At 51.6% G+C, this 22,674-nt stretch overlaps 7 protein-coding genes across 7 annotated transcripts; 5 read left to right on the forward strand and 2 right to left on the reverse strand.

Moving 5' to 3' along the window:
* Positions 1-309: 309 nt before the first annotated feature.
* On the forward strand, positions 310-1,033 carry GUITHDRAFT_121599 (hypothetical protein; the record flags this gene model as incomplete). The annotated part of the gene is made up of 4 exons (XM_005819133.1): positions 310-590; positions 636-756; positions 814-890; positions 940-1,033. 4 exons carry the CDS (start codon positions 310-312, stop codon positions 1,031-1,033), a joined length of 573 nt encoding a protein of 190 aa, XP_005819190.1.
* Positions 1,034-1,204: 171 nt separating this feature from the next.
* Positions 1,205-2,222, reverse strand: GUITHDRAFT_156392 (hypothetical protein). The gene is made up of 7 exons (XM_005819134.1): positions 2,116-2,222; positions 1,971-2,052; positions 1,870-1,921; positions 1,778-1,820; positions 1,674-1,719; positions 1,549-1,622; positions 1,205-1,493 (listed from the first exon to the last, which is right to left on the reverse strand). Exons 2-7 carry the CDS (start codon positions 1,988-1,990, stop codon positions 1,396-1,398), a joined length of 333 nt encoding a protein of 110 aa, XP_005819191.1. The 5' UTR covers positions 1,991-2,052; positions 2,116-2,222; the 3' UTR covers positions 1,205-1,395.
* Positions 2,223-5,942: 3,720 nt separating this feature from the next.
* Positions 5,943-6,658, forward strand: GUITHDRAFT_121601 (hypothetical protein; the record flags this gene model as incomplete). Its single annotated transcript, XM_005819135.1, has 3 exons — positions 5,943-5,981; positions 6,165-6,503; positions 6,560-6,658. The coding sequence occupies 3 exons, from the start codon at positions 5,943-5,945 to the stop codon at positions 6,656-6,658; spliced, it is 477 nt and encodes a 158-aa protein (XP_005819192.1).
* Positions 6,659-6,966: 308 nt separating this feature from the next.
* GUITHDRAFT_148767 (hypothetical protein) lies at positions 6,967-11,885 on the reverse strand (the record flags this gene model as incomplete). Its single annotated transcript, XM_005819136.1, has 22 exons — positions 6,967-7,012; positions 7,057-7,155; positions 7,209-7,281; positions 7,544-7,641; positions 7,694-7,767; positions 7,820-7,892; positions 7,937-8,019; positions 8,071-8,190; positions 8,241-8,308; positions 8,453-8,543; positions 8,618-9,160; positions 9,350-10,309; positions 10,359-10,516; positions 10,567-10,705; positions 10,756-10,870; positions 10,924-11,171; positions 11,227-11,304; positions 11,352-11,400; positions 11,448-11,590; positions 11,649-11,684; positions 11,734-11,767; positions 11,821-11,885. 22 exons carry the CDS (start codon positions 11,883-11,885, stop codon positions 6,967-6,969), a joined length of 3,393 nt encoding a protein of 1,130 aa, XP_005819193.1.
* A 1,455-nt stretch (positions 11,886-13,340) lies between these two features.
* Positions 13,341-17,456, forward strand: GUITHDRAFT_148768 (hypothetical protein; the record flags this gene model as incomplete). Its single annotated transcript, XM_005819137.1, has 19 exons — positions 13,341-13,526; positions 13,573-13,645; positions 13,706-13,836; positions 13,884-14,138; positions 14,205-14,317; positions 14,370-14,429; positions 14,527-14,607; positions 14,813-14,874; positions 14,956-14,994; positions 15,071-15,104; positions 15,131-15,211; positions 15,264-15,285; positions 15,339-15,370; positions 15,430-15,466; positions 15,785-15,889; positions 16,292-16,419; positions 16,482-16,538; positions 16,779-16,888; positions 17,173-17,456. The coding sequence occupies 19 exons, from the start codon at positions 13,341-13,343 to the stop codon at positions 17,454-17,456; spliced, it is 1,890 nt and encodes a 629-aa protein (XP_005819194.1).
* Positions 17,457-18,874: 1,418 nt separating this feature from the next.
* GUITHDRAFT_148769 (hypothetical protein) lies at positions 18,875-19,698 on the forward strand (the record flags this gene model as incomplete). Its single annotated transcript, XM_005819138.1, has 3 exons — positions 18,875-19,399; positions 19,470-19,553; positions 19,654-19,698. The coding sequence occupies 3 exons, from the start codon at positions 18,875-18,877 to the stop codon at positions 19,696-19,698; spliced, it is 654 nt and encodes a 217-aa protein (XP_005819195.1).
* A 1,999-nt stretch (positions 19,699-21,697) lies between these two features.
* GUITHDRAFT_148770 (hypothetical protein) lies at positions 21,698-22,477 on the forward strand (the record flags this gene model as incomplete). The annotated part of the gene is made up of 3 exons (XM_005819139.1): positions 21,698-22,222; positions 22,293-22,376; positions 22,433-22,477. 3 exons carry the CDS (start codon positions 21,698-21,700, stop codon positions 22,475-22,477), a joined length of 654 nt encoding a protein of 217 aa, XP_005819196.1.
* Positions 22,478-22,674: the final 197 nt, after the last annotated feature.

A 22,674-nucleotide genomic window follows, 5' to 3' on the forward strand; every position in this document is an offset into this window, starting at 1 on the left:
TCCGTCCCTCCTCCCTCCTCCTCCTCGTCCTCGTCCTCCTCGTCCTCGTCCTCGTCCTCCTCGTCCTCGTCCTCGTCCTCGTCCTCGTCCTCCTCCTCAGCCTCCTCCTCCTAAGTTCTTTTCCTCTGCAACATGTCGACTCATTTCTCTTGATCTCGACTCTCAAAAGTTGTATCCCGCAACTCTCCTCTTCTTTGCTGTTTACGTCAGATCTACATCTCTGTAGCCTTTAATTGACAGTACACTAATTTTCCCGGTTTTCGGAGGTTCTTTGTCAAGTATCAACTGCATTCGGCACATTCCCAGCCGATGCCCACCAGTCTGAGTCGCTGCCCCGAAGATCTTGACATTAGCACAAGCCATCCAAGTGCTCAGCACGTCTACGGAGAGCCATATGGCCCTTCAAGGCCCAGAGTTCTCCGGTCGTCGTTGAAGAAGACAGATTCCATGTCCGAGGGTACAGCCAAGAACGGCAGCGATCCGTTCTACACCCTACAGAGCGCGCTGTCGGTCTTCTCCTGCATTCCTATGTCGCAGTCGTGCAGCTGTGTGTCCTGCCCGATTCACAACGAGGATGATGGGGGCGGCAGGTGAGGAGTATGCTTCTGTCTCGTTGCTCTGACGGCAGCGTCCAGCCATTTGCAAGAAAGCAGCGCCCCGTCAAAACCCGCGATGAGAGGAATGGGCGACCAAAAGAGAAGAGTTTCTTTCACAAGATACCAGCAGATCCTTGAAGAACAACAGAGATGTGTAGAAGTGAGGATAGACGCTTCCCTGCCTCTCCCACTTTGTCCCTGACGTGAAAGATTTCAGCTTCGCTCCATGAACCTGAGTTTTGATCAAGAACACAAGCTGGAAGATGCACTACTACAAGCTGAGCTTGAGAAGAGGTCTTGAGCACATACACATCATGAGTCAGCTGTGTGAGTTCCGTACCAGGCGCAAGGAGAAGAAGGAAACCTTTGACGCTGGAGTGCGACGCCTGGCGCAGCGAACAGGTTGTAACTGTAGACCTGAATTGTTCATCCTCTGATCGTATGCAATTTTTAGGACTGTCAGAAGGAGAGATACGTCGTTCCCTCACCCCCTCGTGAAGCGGAGCAGGAAGGAGATACTCTAGTCAACAGCTTTCAGGTCAAAAGCTCGCATAGTCAAAAGGCAAGATTTGGAGGGTACTTTGCAAGGAAGTTTGAGATGTAAGATGTTGCGATCCATTCGACTTTAAAAATAGCAAAACTTGGAAAAAAGCAAGATAATGTACGGTACAACTATCAATATTCTTGAAGCCATAAGGAAGAAATATTCACATCAGACAGAACTGCAGTCCTTATGTCGTCTGCACGGTCGGGTGAACTTTGATGAGGTTTGTTGATCCTTTTGGCAGCCTTGGCTTTGCTAAGGCAGCAAATGGACACAAGCAGGTGGCACGTTGCGAACAACCAACACGAGGGTTGTTGATGTCAGAATCACGAAGGGCAAATGAAAGAAAAGTCCTGCAAGAACATTGGAGTTCAGCACTTGTTATCAGATTGTTGATTCTCCTCTTACCGTAAAAATACTCCACACTCTCAGATTTCTGGCTTGGGATACAGGGGATCAACGTCATCCAGACAATCCTGTATCTGTCACGAACGATCTTCAACAACTGTAGAATGCTGGAAATGAAGAAATACCTTGTCGATGCGATATTCGATGACATTTCGCTCGGACAGCACGCATCTTTGATGAATACATCATCTTCAATGTGGATGTTGGTGACAAAGGTTCATTGTCTCACCAAACACAACTTCATCGACGTTCTGAACAAACATGATAGCAACCTTCAAATAGACTCATCAGCCTTATGGAAACGAATCAAATAAAAAACACCGTTGATCGAATGACGAGATCGACGGTATTCGCAGTGAGGATGAAATTTGTCCTTCATGTTCACATCAGGCATTGGTAGCCAATGGCTGCATGCAACAAACCCTGAGATGACTATGCACATCCAGGTAGCGAGCTCTGAAAGCACTCCGATGGTGAAGATGATGAATCGTGTGGTACGTGAGACTTCACAAACATGTCACGGTGACTAGACACAATAGCAGGAATCAAAGGAATCAAAGAGCTCACCTGGAATACGTATATTCTTGTCATTAGCATTTGTTCCCCTCTGGAATGAAGTGAACAAGGAAATTTGAGCATGTCGAAACATCCCAGGGACGTTGTTCAACATCAGGATAATGAAAATTGAAATCTGAAAAAAAGTATCATTCTCAAAATTTTCTTTTCGCAGTGTAAGCATACCGCAGCAATCTGCAGTGAGGATGGTATTCTACACATGATCTGATAACACTCGTTCTGTGCGTTACATATTTCCCTGGTCAAGAGCATCAGTAGTTGAGCGCAACGTCAGTCATTCACGTTTTTCTGCTATTGATGGTTGGCAGTGCAAAAAACAATTCCAATGCGAATATCATCTGCAGCATTGCAAATGACTGACGTGTGAAGGCCTTGTTGAAAATCACCTGCAGCACGACGGAAGCGACAAGCATGGGCCCACATTTCAAGACGCCTGTCAAGACTCCACGCTAGAATACCAAAGATTTAGATAAACAGAGACGAGGGGTCGTGTCCCACCTGGATCGCCACATGAATGAAGGCGCCATATGCGTTTTCGGCCTGCAAGACTATCAAGACGATGATGCATTCAACAATCCATTTCAGACCACTGCAACCCATCGCCTCTCTTCATCAGGGTTTGTATCTTGCTCCTGCGTACCCGTCATTGTGATTCTAACTAAGCCTCCTGCATTGCATACCTCTTCAACAGGGATGTCTTGGCATTCGCCGTAACTCGCCCTTCTCCTGCCTCCTTTGGCCGCAAGAAAATCCAAGAAAGCAATTTTCACACCGCGATTTTCATTTGATAGACTGACGATCAACATTTTTAGTTGCAAAGGAAATGCACGTGATTACCTTGCGTTTGAAGCATGCCGCTCCACAGACTTACTCCTGACAGCACTTGATTCTTTGTCTGCGACATTTCCTTCCTCTGAGCTGGTTGTGCTTGCGTTTGCGTTTGCGCTCGCGTTCGCGTTCGCACTGTTTGCAGATTGCTCGTTCTTGAGATAATTCTCAACGAATCATTCATGTCCCAATTGCAAATACCGTATCGTTGTTCGATGCATTGTTTGGAAAGCATTCTTGACCGACACGTGCTTCACATGATGGACACTGAACAATCCCAATTAACATAGACAAAGAAAATGCAAACGCAGGTCGCACACGCACCCTGTGACAATGGCTGCATTGTTGCCTTTCCTCTTTGACGATTTTTCTACACCCAAGTCATCCAACATGAATGCTACCTTGCGCACACCTTATTTCCTCGATCAGGATGGGTCTCAAATTTTCAATGTTGATTCCAATCCAAGAATCGCTAGAACGCACAACAGTTAGCCGTCTGGACCTGCGCTGGGGCACAGACCGAGGGAGAGGTTTCAGATGGACGGACTTGGAAGATCCAAGCTCGTTGTCACTGACACCTACATCTTCACTCAGCCTATTGATTTGATGTCAGCCCTCCATACTGTGAGTCATCGGCTGTCCGGGTAGGCAGTCATCCCGCCTGAGGCACGTAGAGATATTCAGAACTCTCGACCTCCACCAACTCTATGGAAGATACCTCGAAGAAGCCTCGCTCATGTCTGTATGCCCGTTTGATCTCAGCCCTATAAGTCGCCTTCTCCCAGACGGCCCTTGTAAGTCATACAGCCTGCATTCCTACCACAAGTTGTACAACGTTGCATCACTGCCGTTGATCCAAACTCCTTCCTCAATGAAGCTCGAGCCAAGCAGCACCGATCTGCTGGACACAATAAGTTTTGTCCAAACGAACAACATATCAAGTCATTTGTCTCTGCGACTTCGAGACATTCGTCCTTCTCGTTCTCCTACAAACATCTGTCCTACCGTAATTTATGAGAAGAGAAAACGAGATGTTGATTTGGATGAAGAAAACTTTGATCTTAATCGGACATGCCCTGGCCATTTCCATCTTACAAGAAAGAACTCTTCGCTTCATTTCTTGCCGTATAGAAGACTGCATCAGATTTTGAACCCGCTACACTTCTACCCACAGAACTCTTTGCTCTCCTGGCATCAGTCTGTGCTGGCATCAGTCTGTGCTGAGCCACATCATTTGTTAAAGACACAATTAGGCTTCCAATAACATCGAGCACAAACTGCTAGACGATCTCAATACTGCATTAAATGGTATCGAAAGTCATCTAGAAGTGAACTGCGCTGTACTTATCTTACATCAGGATGTAACCAGAACATGGCATGAATGAAGTGATGAATTGATCATGACGACGCAACGTACGGTCACTTGCAGTATGCATGTCAGCTTGTGCATGAGTGATGCCCTCGAGTGGCACGAATGATGTCAATCTGATCAGCTATGTCTTCTTATCAGACTTGTCTGCCCCCCCCCTTTTTCTCATCACCATCGTCGAACAGAAAACTGTCGCCATCGTTGGAATTCACACAACAAACGACCCTCACCACCCCACCCCTACCCATTCAATTCCCTATGACCCTACCCCACAGGTCAGAGTCAAGGTGTCTCACCCCTCCCCCCCTCCTGGCTTCCGCCTGCTTATTCCACCCCACCCTCTGTCCTCTCGTTTCTACCACCCCATGGCTGGGTACTCGAGCGAACCTTCCCCTGTGACTACCCCTTGTCTTGTTGTAGCCACCCCCTTCATTTAGATGAATCGACCACTGAACCCCTAGCATTCATGACTCACCCCTGTATGTGACTCATGACAGAGAAGGTACCGAGTTGGACCCCTCCCCGCCTACTAACCTGTGACTATAGACCACCCCCTCAAATACAACAGAAACGACCCTACATGAAATGCTCGGCCGAAAAACCGACCGGTAGTGAACCCCACCCTACCCTGTCATTAACTCACAGGCTTTCCAACGAAGTTGTGGTAATAAAAACTACCTTACCGCGGCAATGATGGAACCCCACCCTTCATTTCTCCAGCACCTACCCCTACATTTTCCAGGACTGGACCTGTCGCAATTCGGCCGGGTCTTTACAACCAAGTTTTCGATTGCCTCACCCCTCCTTCAGACTACCCCACCCCTTTACCGCCGGTCACTTTGGTGCCTGGCACGGATGGTCGCCGGTAGTACCTTCCTCAAGAAATCATTCAGGACTCCTCAATCAGAGGCTGCCACCCCTGTATATCCCAGTCACACTGATGGTGGGTGGTCCTGCTTGGGGAATCAGACGAACTCGCCGCCCGGGCCCTCGAAATTTTACTCCCCCGGACTCGGCGAACTAAAGTGACGGCAGTGGTGACTAAGTGATGACAAGCCGCTTGAACTTGCCTTGATTGACTGCGGCGCCGCTGATTTTCGAGTCGCGCCCCCGCGGGGCGACCGAGAGCCTCGGACCGTCATTGGATCCAGCGGTGCCGCAGTGTCGAGTATCCCAGCCCGGCCGGGGTTAACCCTGTAACTTCCGGCGGGCCGGCGGGCCCGGGCCCGGCGCGGCCCGCCGCCGGGCCCGGACAGCCGTGCCGTCATCCCGATGCGGCCGGGATCAAGTTCGGAAGTTCGGATGGTCACCAACTGCCGGGCCCGAGTGACCGGCCGTGACCCAGCCGACCCCGGCCCCGCCGGAACTTCCGGCCCGTGACTGTCGGGCCGGGCCGACGGTACCAAGGGGCCTTGAAGCCTGAAGCCTGTCAACCGGGTTCCCCGGCTGAATATGGATGGGGATGTGGTATCGTGTTGTTGGGAAGGGTCACCTGGCACATGACCGGGGTGGGGGGTGGTGACGAGAATCATTATGACCCCTCTTTTCTACGCAATAAGGGGATATGAAAGGGGGTACAAATATGGCGGAGGGGGTAGGTGCTGTGTAGTAGAAAGCCGCCATGTTGTCGCAGCTTTTGATGATGAGGACCGCCGACCTGGTGAGGGAAGGAGGAGAGGAGGAGAGAGAAGAGCATGGAAACATCTGATATAGAGAAAGGGAGAGGAGAAGATTGAGATGTGGAAAGGCAAAACTGGAAGACATGAGGAGGAGGATGTAAGTAGAAGAGAAGAGAAGAGAAGGTCATTTCAACTGTCGGTGGAATCACAACGGTTTCGAATAGAAGGAGAATGTTGGAAGGAATTTAAATTCATTGGATACCGATGACGATGACGATGACGATGACGATGACGATGACGATGACGATGACGATGACGATGACGATGACGATGACGATGACGATGATGACACTCACGATGGTATAAGTTCTGAATGTGTTGATAGTGCTGATGGGTGTAGCTTCAACTTGTTGTTGTCACTACTGAAAATGCTGGTGCTGCTGCTGCTGGTGGTGGTGGCAGCTGCGGTGGCGGCTGCGGTGGTGGTGGTGGTGGTGGTGGTGGTGATGATGATGATGATGATGGTGGTGGTATTGGCTGTTTTTGGCGATGGTAATGGGGAAGTGAGTTATCTGTGATGGCGATCTCTACAACGTGGCGCTTACTAACCTCCTTGCAGACAATGCTGGAGTTCACCGCTGATAACATCCCCAAAGTCCTCGACTGCGGTCCCAGTGCAAACAACGTGAATAGCTCCACTTCCTCTGCGCATGACTAACAATTTTGATTGATTCATAGTGCAACCTTTCCGATGGAGGCCAGTACTTTTAAGTTGTCGACGAGAAACATGCCAAGGAATGCTGGAGGAATGAATGCAGGCAGATGGTTTGTTTTTTTCTGTATGGATCTGTCTTCATTACAAGGGGAAATTTGGAGTATTCACAAACCTGGCCTCCCTCTGAATCAACTCACGTTGCTATCAGAGGGACGGCCAGCATAACAACTGCTCAATCAAAGATGGGTAGATGATGTTTCTTACAGCGATGGGAGCAGAAGATCGATGTACAGTGCTCCCACATCTAACTGTTATGTGTCGGAGTTTCTGTCGTCATCGCTCAAATACTTTGCGTTCCTGTAGGGAGCTCAGTCTAGCCGATTGTGAGGAGGAAGGGATACCTCCGAGACATGTCGTTCCTAGGGAGAGTGGGGATGGAGGGCTCGTAAGGTGACTCGGAGACGTCATGGGTATCGTAGCATTCCATGCAGCAAACCCATCTGGTGCAGAAGAATAAGATGACGTCAACACATTGCATGGAGCTTGCCTGCACTTCTTGCATCCGTACATGGATGTCCCTGCTGGGACTGAGTCGAGACTGCACTCGTCGCAAGCCCAGCCTTCATCTGGGGGCGAGGAAATCAGCAAGGAGAAGATGAGCAAGAGGTGGAAGGGAAGAAGGGAACTGGGACAAGATCACAGAATCAGGAGAAGGAGCAGGAGCAGGAGCAGGAGCAGGAGCAGGAGCAGGATCAAGAACAGGAGCAGGAGCAAGACAGCAAGGGCAGCGGAATGGGCAGGAGATCCCCTGGTGGTCAGTTGCACAAGGTGATGGGGTTAAGGGTGCGCGGGGGAGAGGCTGTGAATTGAGAGCAGGAAGGGATGGACCTGGCGTGCAGATTGGCTTCAATCGGTGACCTAGAGGACATTTTCCGTGCTCGCGGAGAGTTCCGTCCTCACCCATGCCTTGCAGCTGGATCGAGAGTCTGCGAGTGTGTCAGTTTGACCTTCTCCGCCCCCTCCTCCATCCGCTCGTACTGATTCAGCGCCTGCTCATCGCGCCCCTCCCCGTCATTGGCCTCGTGGATCTGAGAGAGCCTGGGGATGAAGAGCTGAAGGCAGTATTAGCAAGACCCTCTCCTGTCTCTCTGACCCATCACTCACGATCTCTTCTCTCTCCACTTCCTCCCTCGGAGTGTCGAAGATCCCCTCAGTGTACATGGCATGCGACTTGCACCTGTGTGAAGTTAGCGACGAGCACGACTATGAAATGCCTCCAACCAATCGATCGAAGCCATGATGTAGACGCAATCGCCGCAGTCGACGATAGCGGAGGGATCAGGGCATGTGTACACGATGGGCAACTAAGCAACATCCGGTTAGCGAGCAGGTCACAGCCAAGGGACGGGAGTGACCGTGTTTCCTTTCTTGGGGTTGATACGGCGATAAATTCCAATGGGAATGGCATCGATCTTAATCATCTCCGAGAAAACCTGAGCGAAAGTCTTGCCAATGATCTCCTTGTTTGCTGGGATCTGTCGACATGTGTCATGCTTGTATGCCGATCTGAAAGAGCGACGTTCACCTTCCAGACTATGGACGAGAATGGGCTCTGGGGGGCCTTACACATTGATTTGAGCAGATCCAAGACTCCTGACAATTTTCATCGTCAGCAACCCCATCACAGACTTTGGGAATCGACGGTATGTGTCATATTCCTGTTCCCAACCTCTCCTTTCTCATCGTTGTCGTGACAAGATAAAAATCTCTTTCACCACCTCTAACGAGGGAACAGACCTGGTGTGTAGTACGCTGCTGCAAAGAGCGAGCTGAACTCAGCTCGATGGACGATCAACCCCGACGCATAGCGGAGGTGAGTTCGAGTTCCCTTCGAGCATGTCAGAGAGAAGAGGAAGGGGAAGAGGATGGCGAGGAGGGGAAGGAAGAGGAGACGAGGCTTACCTTTGACGAGAACGTCGTTTTCACATTGAGCTCCTCAATGGAGGCTGATGCGGAGGTCTTGGACAGCACATCTTCCGACAGCTGCTTGATGTTGGCAGGGACCTGCAGCTCGCAGATGACGGTGGGCATGTGGGACCACAAGGCGCATTGCGACTCGAAGATCGACTGCAGCAGAATCGCGTCCTGATCCATCATAATCGTCTCCGCGCCCCCCCCCGACGCTCCTGACCCTGAGATCACAAGTAGCTTCGCGCACCTGTCAACCCCTGCCCTGATCAGCGAGCGGAGCTTCAACGGACTGCCTTGGATGTAAACGACATTTGTGTGCTCGGCTAAGAACTCCAGGATCTTTGAGCTGACTGGTCGCTCGTAGAGGATGGTGATGGGGATGGAGGTCATGGGAGTGGGAAGAACCTGGGTACGTAGCTGGCGAACAGTGGAGGTGATCTGAGGAAAGAGGGAGCCAGTGTTGTCCAGCCCGATGATGACGATGTGGTTGCCCCTCTTCACGATCTCTTCCTGGCACTGGGGAAGTGAAACAAACTGTGCACGTAAGTAAGAAGCGGCAGCATGAAGAGGAGGAGGAGGAGGTCGAAGGAGAGGGGAAGGGGGGGAGAAGGAAAAAGAACAAGATCGGAGGAGTAAAGGAGGCGCTGATGTGGAGGAGAAGGAGAAAGGATGAGTGGGTGAGGTTGGGGCGGAGAAGAGTCCTTGCTGCACAGTGCTTCTCACCTCCTCTTCCTCAAACAATGCATCGGAGCCACTGGGAAGTGGTTGGACCGGCTTTTGCTTCTTCTCCTCCTTCTTGATCCGCGGGTACCCGAGTCGACCCATAGCACCTCCTCTCGGGATCCCAGCGCGACCCACAACTCCGACAGGCATCGCCCCCCCCCTCTTACTGGTAGCAGTGCTCTTGGCAACGCTACGGGTTCTGGATATGTAAGCCGTCTTTCTGTCATCCTCCTCGCCATCAGCCCCGAAGTTTCCCATCTCGTTCCCGACGTCGTTGAGCTCCGACAGGGCGAGAAGCGCTGGCCGAGACATGGTCGCTGCGATGCGCCGCCTCTCAGTCTGAACCTGCTCGATCGCCGCGTTCCTGTTGTTCTCGTATGCTATCAGCCAATCCCTCCCCTCGTGCCTCCGGATGCTCTCCAACGAATCCTCATCGTTGGCGATGCAGAAGAACACGGTCGAGTCCTGCACGATGAACCGACTCCCAGGATTCATCACAACCTGCCCGTCTCGATCTTGCGCAGCTATCAGCATCACACCGCAATCCTCGTAGACTTCTCGAGCAGTCTGGCAGAAGTCCTTCCCCGTGTAAGACTCCCGCAGCTGCAAACCATAGAGCTCTTTGCTGGCCCCGTCCATGTACTCCTCGAGCCAAGCATCTTGCGGCTCGTACTCGTCCAGCCCTTCGATGTCTGGCAAGGCAAGGTTGATGATCATGGTGCTGAGCCCAACACACTGGCAGGAGGAAGCGATGGTCGAGATCTCGAGATCGTCCAGCCCGCAGCACATACTCTCTGGGATGCCAGCCTGCACTGCGTACTTGATGTGCTTGGCTTCCATCATCATCACTAGCATGGGAGTCTTGTAGATACGGTATACAGCAGCTGCTCTCACGATGTTCTGCAGATCCTCCCGCATCGGGTGGTTGTTGAGGTCGGCGAGCACGAAACAGATCTCGACCTGCCACCAAACTTCACTCGTCTGCCACAGGAGGCACCAGCAATGTTACGTTGCTGATCCTTGCCCTCTCCAAGTCTGCCACAGAGGCCGGGCTCCCCCACAGGTACTTGATATTCGCCCTGGTCGCCCACCTTGTGTTCAGCAGGGCCACCATCTCCTCCTCCGGTCCTTTAGGGGCCATCAGGACCACCTCCGGCACCTTATCACCTTGACTCACAAGCATCAGCTGATGTCCTTGACAAGGATCAACGTCTCACCATGTGACGAGCTGACGAGGGACAGCAAGAAGGATTCCAGCACACTGATCGAGCCGCTGACCACCCCTCCCCCGATGACCAGCACGTGCTTGGCCTTCGGGTTTCTCGGCGTGAACTTTCCCTTTCCAGTCGCCGACAGCTGTAAAAGCGAAGAGCTGAGAACAATTTCTCAGCTCAGCCTCCCAGTACCTTAGCAATGGCCATTATGGTGCCGGTCTCAATGGAGAAGAACAAGACGCCACCAAGAATCACTGCGATCACAAAGAGCCGTCCAAGGACGGTCGACGGCGCGTAATCGCCGTACCTGCATGAGAGGCAGGCATCAGGCGTACAACGAGAGAGCCAGTGTCTGCTTACCCGACAGTTGAGATCGTCACGAACGTGTAGTAGCACATGGTCATGAAGGAGGTGCTCCCCATGCCCGTTGACAGCTCCTTGTCGCTACCTCCGGGCAGGTCCCCTTGAAGGAGATCAGAGAGAAGGAGGGGAGCAAGATGCCATTCTTCACCGAGAGTTTCAAACACAAACATAGTCCCAGCAAAGAAGATGACAATAACAATGAATTTGATCAAACTTCTGATCATAGCTCGTGTAAACTCCTCCATCTGTTGAAGTCATCACTTCCGAAGGATCACGCCAGGTCGGCTTCAACTCTCTCACCTCGGACATAATGCTGGAATTCTCAATCTCTCTCCACGTGAATAGTACCCTCACTGCTCGAATGTAGGAGAACGTGACCTGGAGGCAACCCATCAGAGTCGTTCCTGGAGCCATTCAGATCGAACCCAAGAAGGGCGGGGGCATAGATCCCCGCAGTAGGAGAAGCCGCCTTCCCTGGTCGGATGTCAGAACTCCAGAGCAGCGTAAGGGCTTTTACTCACTGTAGGAAGAGTGGGACCACGGTGAAAACGTCTATCAAGCTGCGGGAGGAAAACGTGTGCATCGGGTCGAACTGGTATCTAGCAGCATCCAGCAAATGGGCGAACATGTAGAATATGTTGATGACGAATTCCAGCCAGAACACCTGCCTCTGTCTTCAGGGCATTGCGAGCGCCTCACAGCTGCCTGACCCCAAATGGTACCCGGAACATGTACGTCTTGTATATCCATAGGATCACCTGCATCCAGCGACATCAGAGTGATGAGCTTGCCTGCCAGGGTTCTCACCGTGATGATCGACAGGCAGAACTGCAGCAAGTTTCTGCAAACAAGATGCAAAGTGATCAAGTGCGAGAGAAAGTGAACGCAGGTCACATTCGAGTTTCAAACTCCCGGAAGATGGGCTCCTCTTCAAAGTGTCCTATCCACTTGCCTGACATGGAATGTGAGCGCGGAGACGAGCATGGCAGCGTCTCTTCTCACGGATGAACTTCTTCACAGGCTCTGGTGATTTGACAAAGAGGGGTTGCATGCAGCAGCTGAAAAGGAAGACGCCCACCAGCACAATAATGCTCCACAGCACCTGTATCAAGACTGCTGCCCACCCTGTCCCTCCAACCTCAGAGAGTGTTGGGGGCGTCAGGAGGGATTGTTGCTTATCTACCATCTCCGCCTCTCTGAAAGGGGTGCAGAAATTCAATCAAATTGATCCAAGGAATCTCGCCGCATCAAAGCATAGCCATGCACCTGTCAGATGGACATCAAACCGGTTACCACCGTTCCAACATCATCCTTCCAAGCTTCGAACCATCCAGCACATCCACATCATTGATAAGGAGAACGGATTTGTTCATGTCACTCCAGTTGCTGACGGCAAGAACCAACTAAAAACATTGCTTTGCCATTCTAGTCTCTCGCACTGACACAAGACACAGCTATGACAGAGAAGGAGAATTCACTTCACATCGAAGCACATCTAGAATATTCAATGCTGTGGCATGTTCGCGGGTCGGGTCAGCCGAGTCCTCCACGAACAAGACAGATACATTCTGAGGAAGAACATTCCAGCCATCTCTGAACGAGAAAGAGGTCAAGGTCTACTCAAATCAGACTGGCATGTGGCACATCCCCTTGGAAACTGAACAATCAACCATACCCGTCGCTACCTCCTTCCTGTCGTCTCCTCCCCCCCCCCTTCCCTCTCTCTCTTCACCTTCTCTCACATTTTCCCCTACAGTGCTTTGCCCGCCATTGGCATTCCCAAAATTCACACAGAACCCTACCCCCCCCATTGCCTACACACACGCACAGCAGTGACGACCCACCCCTATTCTTTGTCGTACCCCTAATGCCCGTAGATCAATCCATATAATTTGTACCCCCACCCCCTCTGTTTCCAGGTTGATCGCACATCCACCCCTATCAAGTACGAGTATTTCCATCATTCTCCACTATCGAAAAGCGAACACCTCACGGCTCTTGAACATGGACCTTGGACACCCCTACTTCCACCACCCACGTGGTGTATACCACCCTAAGTTTTTGAACAACCACCCCTCCTTTTGATTCACGACAAAGGATATTGTGGCATCATTGGTGTGACCGGGCCCGGGTCCGGGACCAACGGCCGGAGCCCGGGAGTCTGCGAGTCACTGAGAAAGTTTGCTTTCAGGAATGCGGCAAAGAAACTTGATAATGCAGCAGTAGCTGGAGCAGCGGCGGCGGCAGGAAGACAAGCGGGAGGTAGGAGGAAGGATTTGAGACGCATCACCTTGGACCAGGATCACAGATCTGCAGGGAGGAGATCGCGGGGTGATGATGCAAGTTGAAGCTTGCATCGACACGTCTGGCATGGGCAAGTAGGATCCTTGAGAAGCTTCTAGCTCAGATCGGAGATGGGAAGGCTGGGGATTCCGAGGATGAGACGCTCGTTCTTAGTTGGCATGGTTATGACCCTGCACCTCCTCGTGCTGAGAGCGCAAGAGGCGCACGAAGTGTCTAGAGTTCAGCACCTGGTCAACATGGCAGGGCTGGCAGCAAGCCAGAAACGGTACGGGGAGGCAGGTGCCAAGTACAAGGAGGTGTAAGGTAGGGTGTGAGGTGAATCTAGGCTGAGAGTGAGTGCAGGCGGCATCACTGATGGGGAGCGGTGTGAGCATCCAGCTGCAGCTTCGTATGGGAGATGTCTTCATGTTCACAGGTGAGACGAAGCTGCTTCATCCCAGCATGAGCCGATCACTGACTTGGACGATCGTACTAGGGGATTTCGAAGAGGCGCGAGGAGCGTATCAAGTCCCGTTCATGATTGATCGGAGGCAGTCGCGAATCAGCCTGGAAGACTGGGTTGCTGTTGGTACGAGGTTAGCTCTTGCAGCAGATTTTACCAATCAGGTGCGGATGATGCGAGTTTAATGTCTTTGCTAACCTATTCCCCGCAGACCAAACTTGCCATGTCAGCTCTAGAAAATATTTTCGTAGCATATTTCACTTCTCCTGACTCGATGGATCTCCCTCTACTGCCTTTTTGCCACCTCTCCGACCTTCTGAAATCAAAATCTGCCGATGAGACGAGAGGGTACAGGCTCAAGGAGATCGTCCTTCAAGTCGTTCTGTTTACAATTCACAGGATCAGCATGAATGAGAATGGCGCGAGGCTCTTTTCGATTTTGAAGAAGCTTGCCAGTGAGCATCTGGTAATTTGCTGCTGTTGCTGCTGCTGCTGCTAAACCAACATGTTTCTGTTGCTGAGTTCGAAGCAGTTGACAACCAGAGCATTTCAACGCTATGATCACCTCAGGAGTCTATCAGAGCTGACAAGAGAGGATCCGAGGAGCGAGGAGCTCTTGGATTGTCGTGAAGCTGAGACCATACGGTCAGGACCCAACATCAATGTCGGCGATGTCTTGACTCTGTCACTTGCGCAGATATGATGACATTGAATCGATGAGCGGACTGATGGCTCGGTATTCCGCCTTTCATCGCCGGTCGGTTGCCTGCTGCCGATCGAGGGCTCCGAGGTTTCTCATCTACAGGCAACGTCGCATCTCATTTCACACGAGGTTTTTCTGAGTGTCTTTGTAGGCCATCGGAGGTAGGGGAAGGGTGGGGGAACCGCGTTCTCAGCCTCTCTTCCGCCTTCATCTTCGCGGTTAGGACGAGCAGGTTGGTCCAAATCTGAGTGAAATCTTTGTTTCGACCTTCTCCTTGTGTTCTCGTCATGATGATGATGACGGTTGTGGTTGTGGATGTGGTTGTGGTGGAGAAACCGGATACAATGGAGTCGTTGATGCTTGTAGAGATCGATGTGGGTATCATCGCTTACATATTGATTGATGATGGCTATCGTCAATGAGAAACATCGTTTCAGGGTTTTTCTAGTCAACTGGACGGAGCCGTCAGAATTGAAAGAGCTTCTCCGACGTCCTTACGGTGAGGTCAGGGAGTAGCAGAGGCTTCTTGGTGTGATGCCTGCCATGTATCAAGATTTCGATTGGGACTTTTCTTCTGCAGTGAAGTCTTGCAACGAAAAAGCTATCTCTTCTGATGCAGGTGGTTGTTTTCTATCGAGATCTTATCTTTCCTTGCTTTTTGCTCCCCTGCCATAAGGTGTTGACGTTACTGACAGACAAGTTCGAGATAGAAGACGTTTACAAGGAAAGGTATGTTTCATGATGCCCATGACAAGAGATGACCGTATCGAATGTTCTCAATACAACAGCGGAGAGGTTCTAAATAATCAGTTATCGACCACTCTCATCTACTCAAGGTGATAACAATGTCTGTCCCCTTCACAATCCCAGTCTTCACTCTCTTTGCAGTCTGCACGACCTTTATCGCCCGGTAACGAGGAGCTGGTCACCCCCTGCGAGCTCGATGATGATGCAGACATTCAGATCCGATCGCTGCGAGAGTTCGACAAGCTAAGGTTTGACAAGCTTTCTCAGTGTTTTAGAGGGGAACTGACAAGTCATCTGTTCTGTCAAGGTATCTCTGCCATCAAGAGCTCAGAGGGCTGGACAACGTCAGCCAACCTCTCTCAAAGTGGCAGCTGTTTCGATGTACCTCTAGGTTGAAGCCCCGAGTCCTCCGACCTCTGACTAACCGCCTTTCAGCTTCTTGTTCAGGCCTTCGCGAGCGATTGCCGACAGTCTGCGTGTAACAACACTTCATCCCTCCCCCAACCTGTGCAGCCAACCGCTTGAGACGCCTCCGTTGTCCTCCTCTCTCTACCGCACTCCTCGTCTTTGTCCTTGTCCTTGTCCTCCTGTTCCTCGTATCCTCGATGTTCTCTTCTTCTTGACCTCTGCTGCTCGTCATGAGATCGTCGGTTTTATTGCAGTCAGAACTTGGCGCTCGTATGGACATGTTGGGTCGAGGCATCACTATCAGCGCTGCTGTGAGGCTTGGCTCCAAGAGCACAAGCTACTATCCTGTTCTCAACAAGGTTGTTTCATCCATCCCCTCTCTCTCTCTCTCTATCTCTGTCTCTGTCTGTCTGTCTGTCTGTCTGTCTGTCTCTCTCTCTGTCTCTCTCTGTCTGTCTGTCTGTCTGTCTGTCTGTCTCTCTCTCTCTCTCTCTCTCTCTCTCTCTCTCTCCTCTCTCTCTCTCTCTCTCTCTCTCTCTCTCTCTCTCTCTCTCTCTCTCTCTCTCTCTCTCTCTCTCTCTCTTTCTCTCTCTCTCTCTTCTCTCTCTCTCTCTCTCTCTCTGAGCCTCTTCCTTCTGTGTGCCTAATTCACTGCTTGGCTCCTTGCTGCTGCCGCGCCTCCGCCGCGCCTCCTCCTTTCCGTGTCTTCGCCCCGCCATTGTAACCCTTCCTTCCCGCTGCTTCTGACGTCCTTGGTGCAGGCAGGAGAAGAGAATTTCCTGCGATGTGTTCGCCTTCTCCTGGACGCTCACGGGAGTAGAGCGTCGTTAGCGCTGTACTCCGACTCTCCGGAACTTCGACGAGCGTGGAAGGCGAGGTTCCAACGGAGGTTCGATCCTGCTCATCGCCCTTCCTGTTTCCTTCTCCATTCCGCTGATCGCTAACGAGTAGGTCATGGTTTCCCAACAGTACCGTCGAGTACAGCGGAAAGCAAGAAAAATTTCAAAGGTCAACCCTGTCGTCGAGGCGAGGCATTATGGTGCCTGCCCCTTGCCCTGCCCCTTCAACTGCCCCCGTCTCTGTCTCTGCCCCTGTCTCTGCCCCTGCTCCTGCTCCTGCTCCTGCCCCTGCCTCTGTCTCTGTCTCTGCTCCTGCCCCTGCCCCTGCCCCTGCCCCTGTCTCTGTCTCTGCTCCTGCCCCTGCCCCTGCTCCCATCCTTGTTTCTCTTTTCTCGCTGAGTGGCGCAAGTCAGGATGCTGTGGTGGAGTGGTTTCTCATAGGAGAAGCTGACGACGCTGTGCTCACCTCCGGCTCGACGTTCGGACAGACGGTGAAGGAGGACGAGGAGGAGGAAGAGAGTGAGGAGAGCACCAGGCGTGGGCTCGGACCATGAGGACGAAGCCGATTGAGGTTGACAACTTCGATCGAACATGCTACAGGAGGTAATGGGCATATATGTCCTTTGGTATGAAAATGAGATAGGAAAGGCATGATGGACAGTACGGTGGTGATGGATCAGATGATGATGAAGATTGAGATGATGATGATGGAGATGGAGATGCAGATGCAGATGACGAAGAGGAGGAGGAGGAGGAGGAGGAGGAGGAGGAGACGATTGTGGAAGATCTCACAGATCTTACAGGTTCGAGCAAGAAGCAGAGACAGTGTGGGATCGGGCATGTTGTTCGCGGCATAGCGGGCGATGTCCATCAAGTTGCCTTCTTCATCCTTGACAGAAAAACACTCATCATGTCTATGATACAATGTTTCATCATGTCTGCTGTAAACCATCTCGTCACGCCTGCTATTTTCAAAGTTTTCCTCTTGGTTCATTTCGAGACTGAGACCCTCTGCATCGCAATCAACACTTCTGCCAACTTGCAGTCTTCACTCGACATGCCCGACGACGGACTTGTCTGCACATGATGTCCTGATGGAGTTTGAAACCAACGTCAACTGCACATGGCGCAAGGCCCTGTCATGCAGACCTTGGAATACTTGTGGCATCACTGTTGAAAGATGAAGATCATCAATAGCTATCCACGCGTCATAGCTGTTCGCACATGTCAACATCACATCTCAATGTCAGAGCAGCTCTTTCCTTCCTGCATTCTCTCGCAACCATTCTTCAATCTCCCTCCCACGTGTCAGGCAAACGGCATCTGCCTGCTCCAAGTCATCGCTCTCGAATCTTGCTTCAAATGTCATTGCTTTCCTTGTTTTCGTTACTGCCATAGTCTCCCCCCCCCCCCCCGGCCCCTTATTCATCCCCCTCCTCGTTCCTCACAGTTTCTCTTCCCCATTTCTCCCAGTCTAAGACGTTTGTCGCCTCCAAGTCCGTCATCAAACCAGCCAACCAGAAAGTCTGCACCAAACAGTTCACATGCACTCCGTCCTTGCTCGGCATCCTCCACACCTGCTTGATTTTCTGCTTTAGCCTGTCGTGGATCCTCCATGTGCTGCTCAACACGATTCGAGCGCTAGCTCTGGGAGCGCGTGTCAAGGGCCCTGCGCTGATCCCAAGTGTACACCTCCTCACCTTCTCACGAACCCCACGAATCGGTGAACCAGCTCGGGCTCCTGCTCCTGCGTCACTCTCGTAGCGAGAGGAGAAGAAATATGTCCGAAGTAGTACAAGCATCTCGGAGCTGCTCCTCTCCGTGTTCAGCACTCCATCTATGTCCAGGAACACGATGACCCTGGACTTATCCTCTGCCGGCCCACCTCGTTGGTGCTGTTAGGCCTTGTAGCGCCGCAGGGTCGCATACCTTCATGGGCTCCTCTCCTCCTCCTCTCCTCCTCCTCGAGATCCTCCTCCTCAAGCCCCTCCAGGGAGCCGCAACTCTCGCATACATCCTCCTCCACCCGCCCCCCGCATAGCGGACAGGAGCGTGCTCTAGCCCCAGCCATGTTTCCGCTCTTTTTTAGTCAAGTGGGGAAATCAATGCAATAATTGTACACATGGAGGCAAAACTCGAGTCGGCCTCAGGCCAGCATGAGAAGGTTGAGAAAGACAGCAGCTACTGTAATATCCCCACCTCCTCGAGTCGGCCAATAACACCGTACCGTTGTTGAGTAAAGAATTGCCACAAACTTGGTTTTCCCGCGCGACCAGGGAGGAAGGAGTCAGGAGGGAGGAGGCAAGAGGAGGGAGCAGGAGGGAGCAGGCAAGAGGAGGAGGAGGCAAGAGGAGGGAGTAGGAGGAGGCAGGAGGGGGGTCATTGGATTCACTTGCGGCTACGGCGCAGTTGAATCTACTTCAGTGAGCGCCAGAAATAAATTCTTGCATGCGAATACTTAGTACTATCAAGAATGTCCTGACCCATGTTGCAGGCGGTCAGATCATGGCGGGAATGGAAGAGAGCGATGGGCCAAAGGCTGGAGATATACATCGAGCTGCCTTCTGCATCAGACCTGAACAAGACGTCGACCTGCATTATATCTTCAATGGAATGATGGAAGATGTCAAATCAGTGGCAAGCAGCAACCAGGAGTCCTTCTATGACGTGCACGTGAAGCGAGGAGAATACGTCTGCTTTGAGATGTCGCAAGATATGCACAAGATCCTGACCAAGATTGTTCAGCTCTCACGTCTGTATTCTCCCGGAGGATTGAAGGACCATTTTCTTGGACGTCAAGCGAAGATCAGGGCCTTTGGTGTCATCGTGAGCGGAGATAGGAGAGAGTTTGAAGATCTTGGTGAGAAAGTCAGAGCTTTCTTTGTGGAGACGAGCAAAATTCCAAAGTTGTCCAAGAATCTGATCGATCAATCGATCCCGTTCTTCCTCTGTCTAGTAAACCATGAAAATCTCTATAGTCAGGTAACAGATCTGAAACTGTCAGTAGAGGATCTCAAGGATTCGATGGAGGTAATGAGCCGCAGAGCGCTTTGTTGTCTTGTTGCTTTTGAAGCTGATTATCAACCTCGGATCATGGTAGGAAAGATTTGCTCAACAGCAGGGACTCAAGGAGTCAGTGGAGGATCTGAAGCAGTCGATGGAGGCAATGCAGGAGTCAATGAAGGTAACTTTGTCTTGTTTCTTTTGAAGAGACTGATTATCAACCTCGGATCATGAAGGTAACTTTGTCTTGTTTCTTTTGAAGAGACTGATTATCAACCTAGGAGATGAAAGGTCGCATTGTAGAAGAGCTCAAAGAGCTGCTCTAAGGTCTTTTGCCGCAATCATCGTGACTCTTGTCGGCAATCTTTTCGTCCGTCTTCGTTCCTAATAGGCAGCCGATGATATTTTAGTGTGATTTTTCTTTTTATTATTTTCTCTTCTACTAGCGTAATGAAACTGTTGCAACAATAGTCACCGGAGTCTAGAAGGGGAGGAAGGAACGAGGCCGGGAGTCACAGGGAAGGACAGGGGGCCTGAGAATAAGACAAGAAGCGCCTGCGCGGGGTCTCGACCAACCTTGCACTTTCTCTGAACGCAGGTCACCTTCGAGTTTCAAACTCCCGGAAGATGGGCTCCTCTTCAAAGTGTCCTATCCACTTGCCTGACATGGAATGTGAGCGCGGAGACGAGCATGGCAGCGTGTCTTCTCACGGATGAACTTCTTCACAGGCTCGGGTGACTTGACGAAGAGGGGTTGCATGCAGCAGCTGAAAATGAAAGACGCCCACCAGCACAATAATGCTCCACAGCACCTGCTGCCTACCTTGTCCCTCACTCCAGTTGCTGACGGCAAGATCCAACTAAAAGCAGTTTTCCATTCCAGTCTCTCGCACTACACAAGATCCACGAACAAGACAGATACAGTCTGAGGAAGAACATTCCAGCCCGTCTCTGAACGTGAAAGAGGTCCAGGTCTCCTCAAATCAGGCTGGCATGCGGCACATCCGCTTTGTAACTGCACAATCACACATACCCATCGCTACCCTGCCCCTGCCCCCGTCTCTGTCTCTGTCTCTGTCTCCGCCCCTGCCCCTGTCTCAGTCTCTGTCTCCGGCTCTGTCTCTGCCCCTACCTCTGTCCCTGCCCCTGCCCCCGTCTCTGTCTCTGCCCCTGCCTCTGCCCCTGCCCCTGCCCCTGCCCACTGTCTCTGTCTCTGCCCCTGCCCCTGCCCCCGTCTCAGTCTCTGCCCCTGCCTCTGTCCCTGCCCCTGCCCCTGTCTCTGTCTCTACCCCTAAGACGTTTGTCGCCTCCAAGTCCGTCATCAAACCAGCCAACCAGAAAGTCTGCCACCGACAGTTCACATGCACTCCGTCCTTACTCGGCATCCTCCACGCCTGTTTGATTTTCTGCTTCAGCCTGTCGTGGATCCTCCATGTGCTGCTCAACACGATTCGAGCGCTAGCTCTGGGAGCGCGTGTCAAGGGCCCTGCCGCAGTGCGCTGATCCCAAGTGTACACCTCCTCACCTTCTCACGAACCCCACGAATCGGTGAACCAGCTCGGGCTCCTGCTCCTGCGTCACTCTCGTAGCGAGAGGAGAAGATATATGTCTACAAGCATCTCAGAGCTGCTCCTCTCCGTGTTCAGCACTCCATCTATGTCCAGGAACACGATGACCCTGGACTTATCCTCTCCCGGCCCACCTTGTTGGTGCTGTCAGGCCTTGGAGCGCCGCAGGGTCGCATACCTTCATGGGCTCCTCTCCTCCTCCTCCTCTCCTCCTCCTCGAGATCCTCCTCCTCAAGCCCCTCCAGGGAGCCGCAACTCTCGCATACATCCTCCTCCACCCGCCCCCCGCATAGCGGACAGAAGCGTGCTCTAGCCCCAGCCATGTTTCCGCTCTTTTTTAGTCAAGTGGGAAAATCAATGCAATAATTGTACACATGGAGGCAAAACTCGAGTCGGCCTCAGGCCAGCATGAGAAGGTTGAGAAAGACAGCAGCTACTGTAATATCCCCACCTCCTCGAGTCGGCCAATAACACCGTTCCGTTGTTGAGTAAAGAATTGCCACAAACTTGGTTTTCCCGCGCGACCAGGGAGGAAGGAGTCAGGAGGGAGGAGGCAAGAGGAGGGAGCAGGAGGGAGCAGGCAAGAGGAGGAGGAGGCAAGAGGAGGGAGCAGGAGGAGGCAGGAGGGGGGTCATTGGATTCACTTGCGGCTACGGCGCAGTTGAATCTACTTCAGTGTGCGCCAGAAATAAATTCTTGCATGCGAATACTTAGTACTATCAAGAATGTCCTGACCCATGTTGCAGGCGGTCAGATCATGGCGGGAATGGAAGAGAGCGATGGGCCAAAGGCTGGAGATATACATCGAGCTGCCTTCTGCATCAGACCTGAACAAGACGTCGACCTGCATTATATTTTCAATGGAATGATGGAAGATATCAAATCAGTGGCAAGCAGCAACCAGGAGTCCTTCTATGACGTGCACGTGAAGCGAGGAGAATACGTCTGCTTTGAGATGTCGCAAGATATGCACAAGATCCTGACCAAGATTGTTCAGCTCTCACGTCTGTATTCTCCCGGAGGATTGAAGGACCATTTTCTTGGACGTCAAGCGAAGATCAGGGCCTTTGGTGTCATCGTGAGCGGAGATAGGAGAGAGTTTGAAGATCTTGGTGAGAAAGTCAGAGCTTTCTTTGTGGAGACGAGCAAAAGTCCAAGGTTGTCCAAGAATCTGATCGATCAATCGATCCCGTTCTTCCTCTGTCTAGTAAACCATGAAAATCTCTATAGTCAGGTAACAGATCTGAAACTGTCAGTAGAGGATCTCAAGGATTCGATGGAGGTAATGAGCCGCAGAGCGCTTTGTTGTCTTGTTGCTTTTGAAGCTGATTATCAACCTCGGATCATGGTAGGAAAGATTTGCTCAACAGCAGGGACTCAAGGAGTCAGTGGAGGATCTGAAGCAGTCGATGGAGGCAATGCAGGAGTCAATGAAGGTAACTTTGTCTTGTTTCTTTTGAAGAGACTGATTATCAACCTCGGATCATGGTAGGAGATGAAAGGTCGCATTGTAGAAGAGCTCAAAGAGCTGCTCTAAGGTCTTTTGCCGCAATCATCGTGACTCTTGTCGGCAATCTTTTCGTCCGTCTTCGTTCCTGTTAGGCAGCCGATGATATTGTAGTGTTATTTTTCTTCTTATTGTTTTCAAGTTCTCTTTTACTAGCGTAATGAAACTCAGTTGCAACAATAGTCACCGTAGTCTGGGGTAACTTCCGTAGAGAAGTGATGTGACGA

The sequence above is a fragment of the Guillardia theta genome (genome assembly GCF_000315625.1).
Source record: "Guillardia theta CCMP2712 unplaced genomic scaffold GUITHscaffold_242, whole genome shotgun sequence".
In the NCBI taxonomy this organism is placed as follows: domain Eukaryota; class Cryptophyceae; order Pyrenomonadales; family Geminigeraceae; genus Guillardia; species Guillardia theta.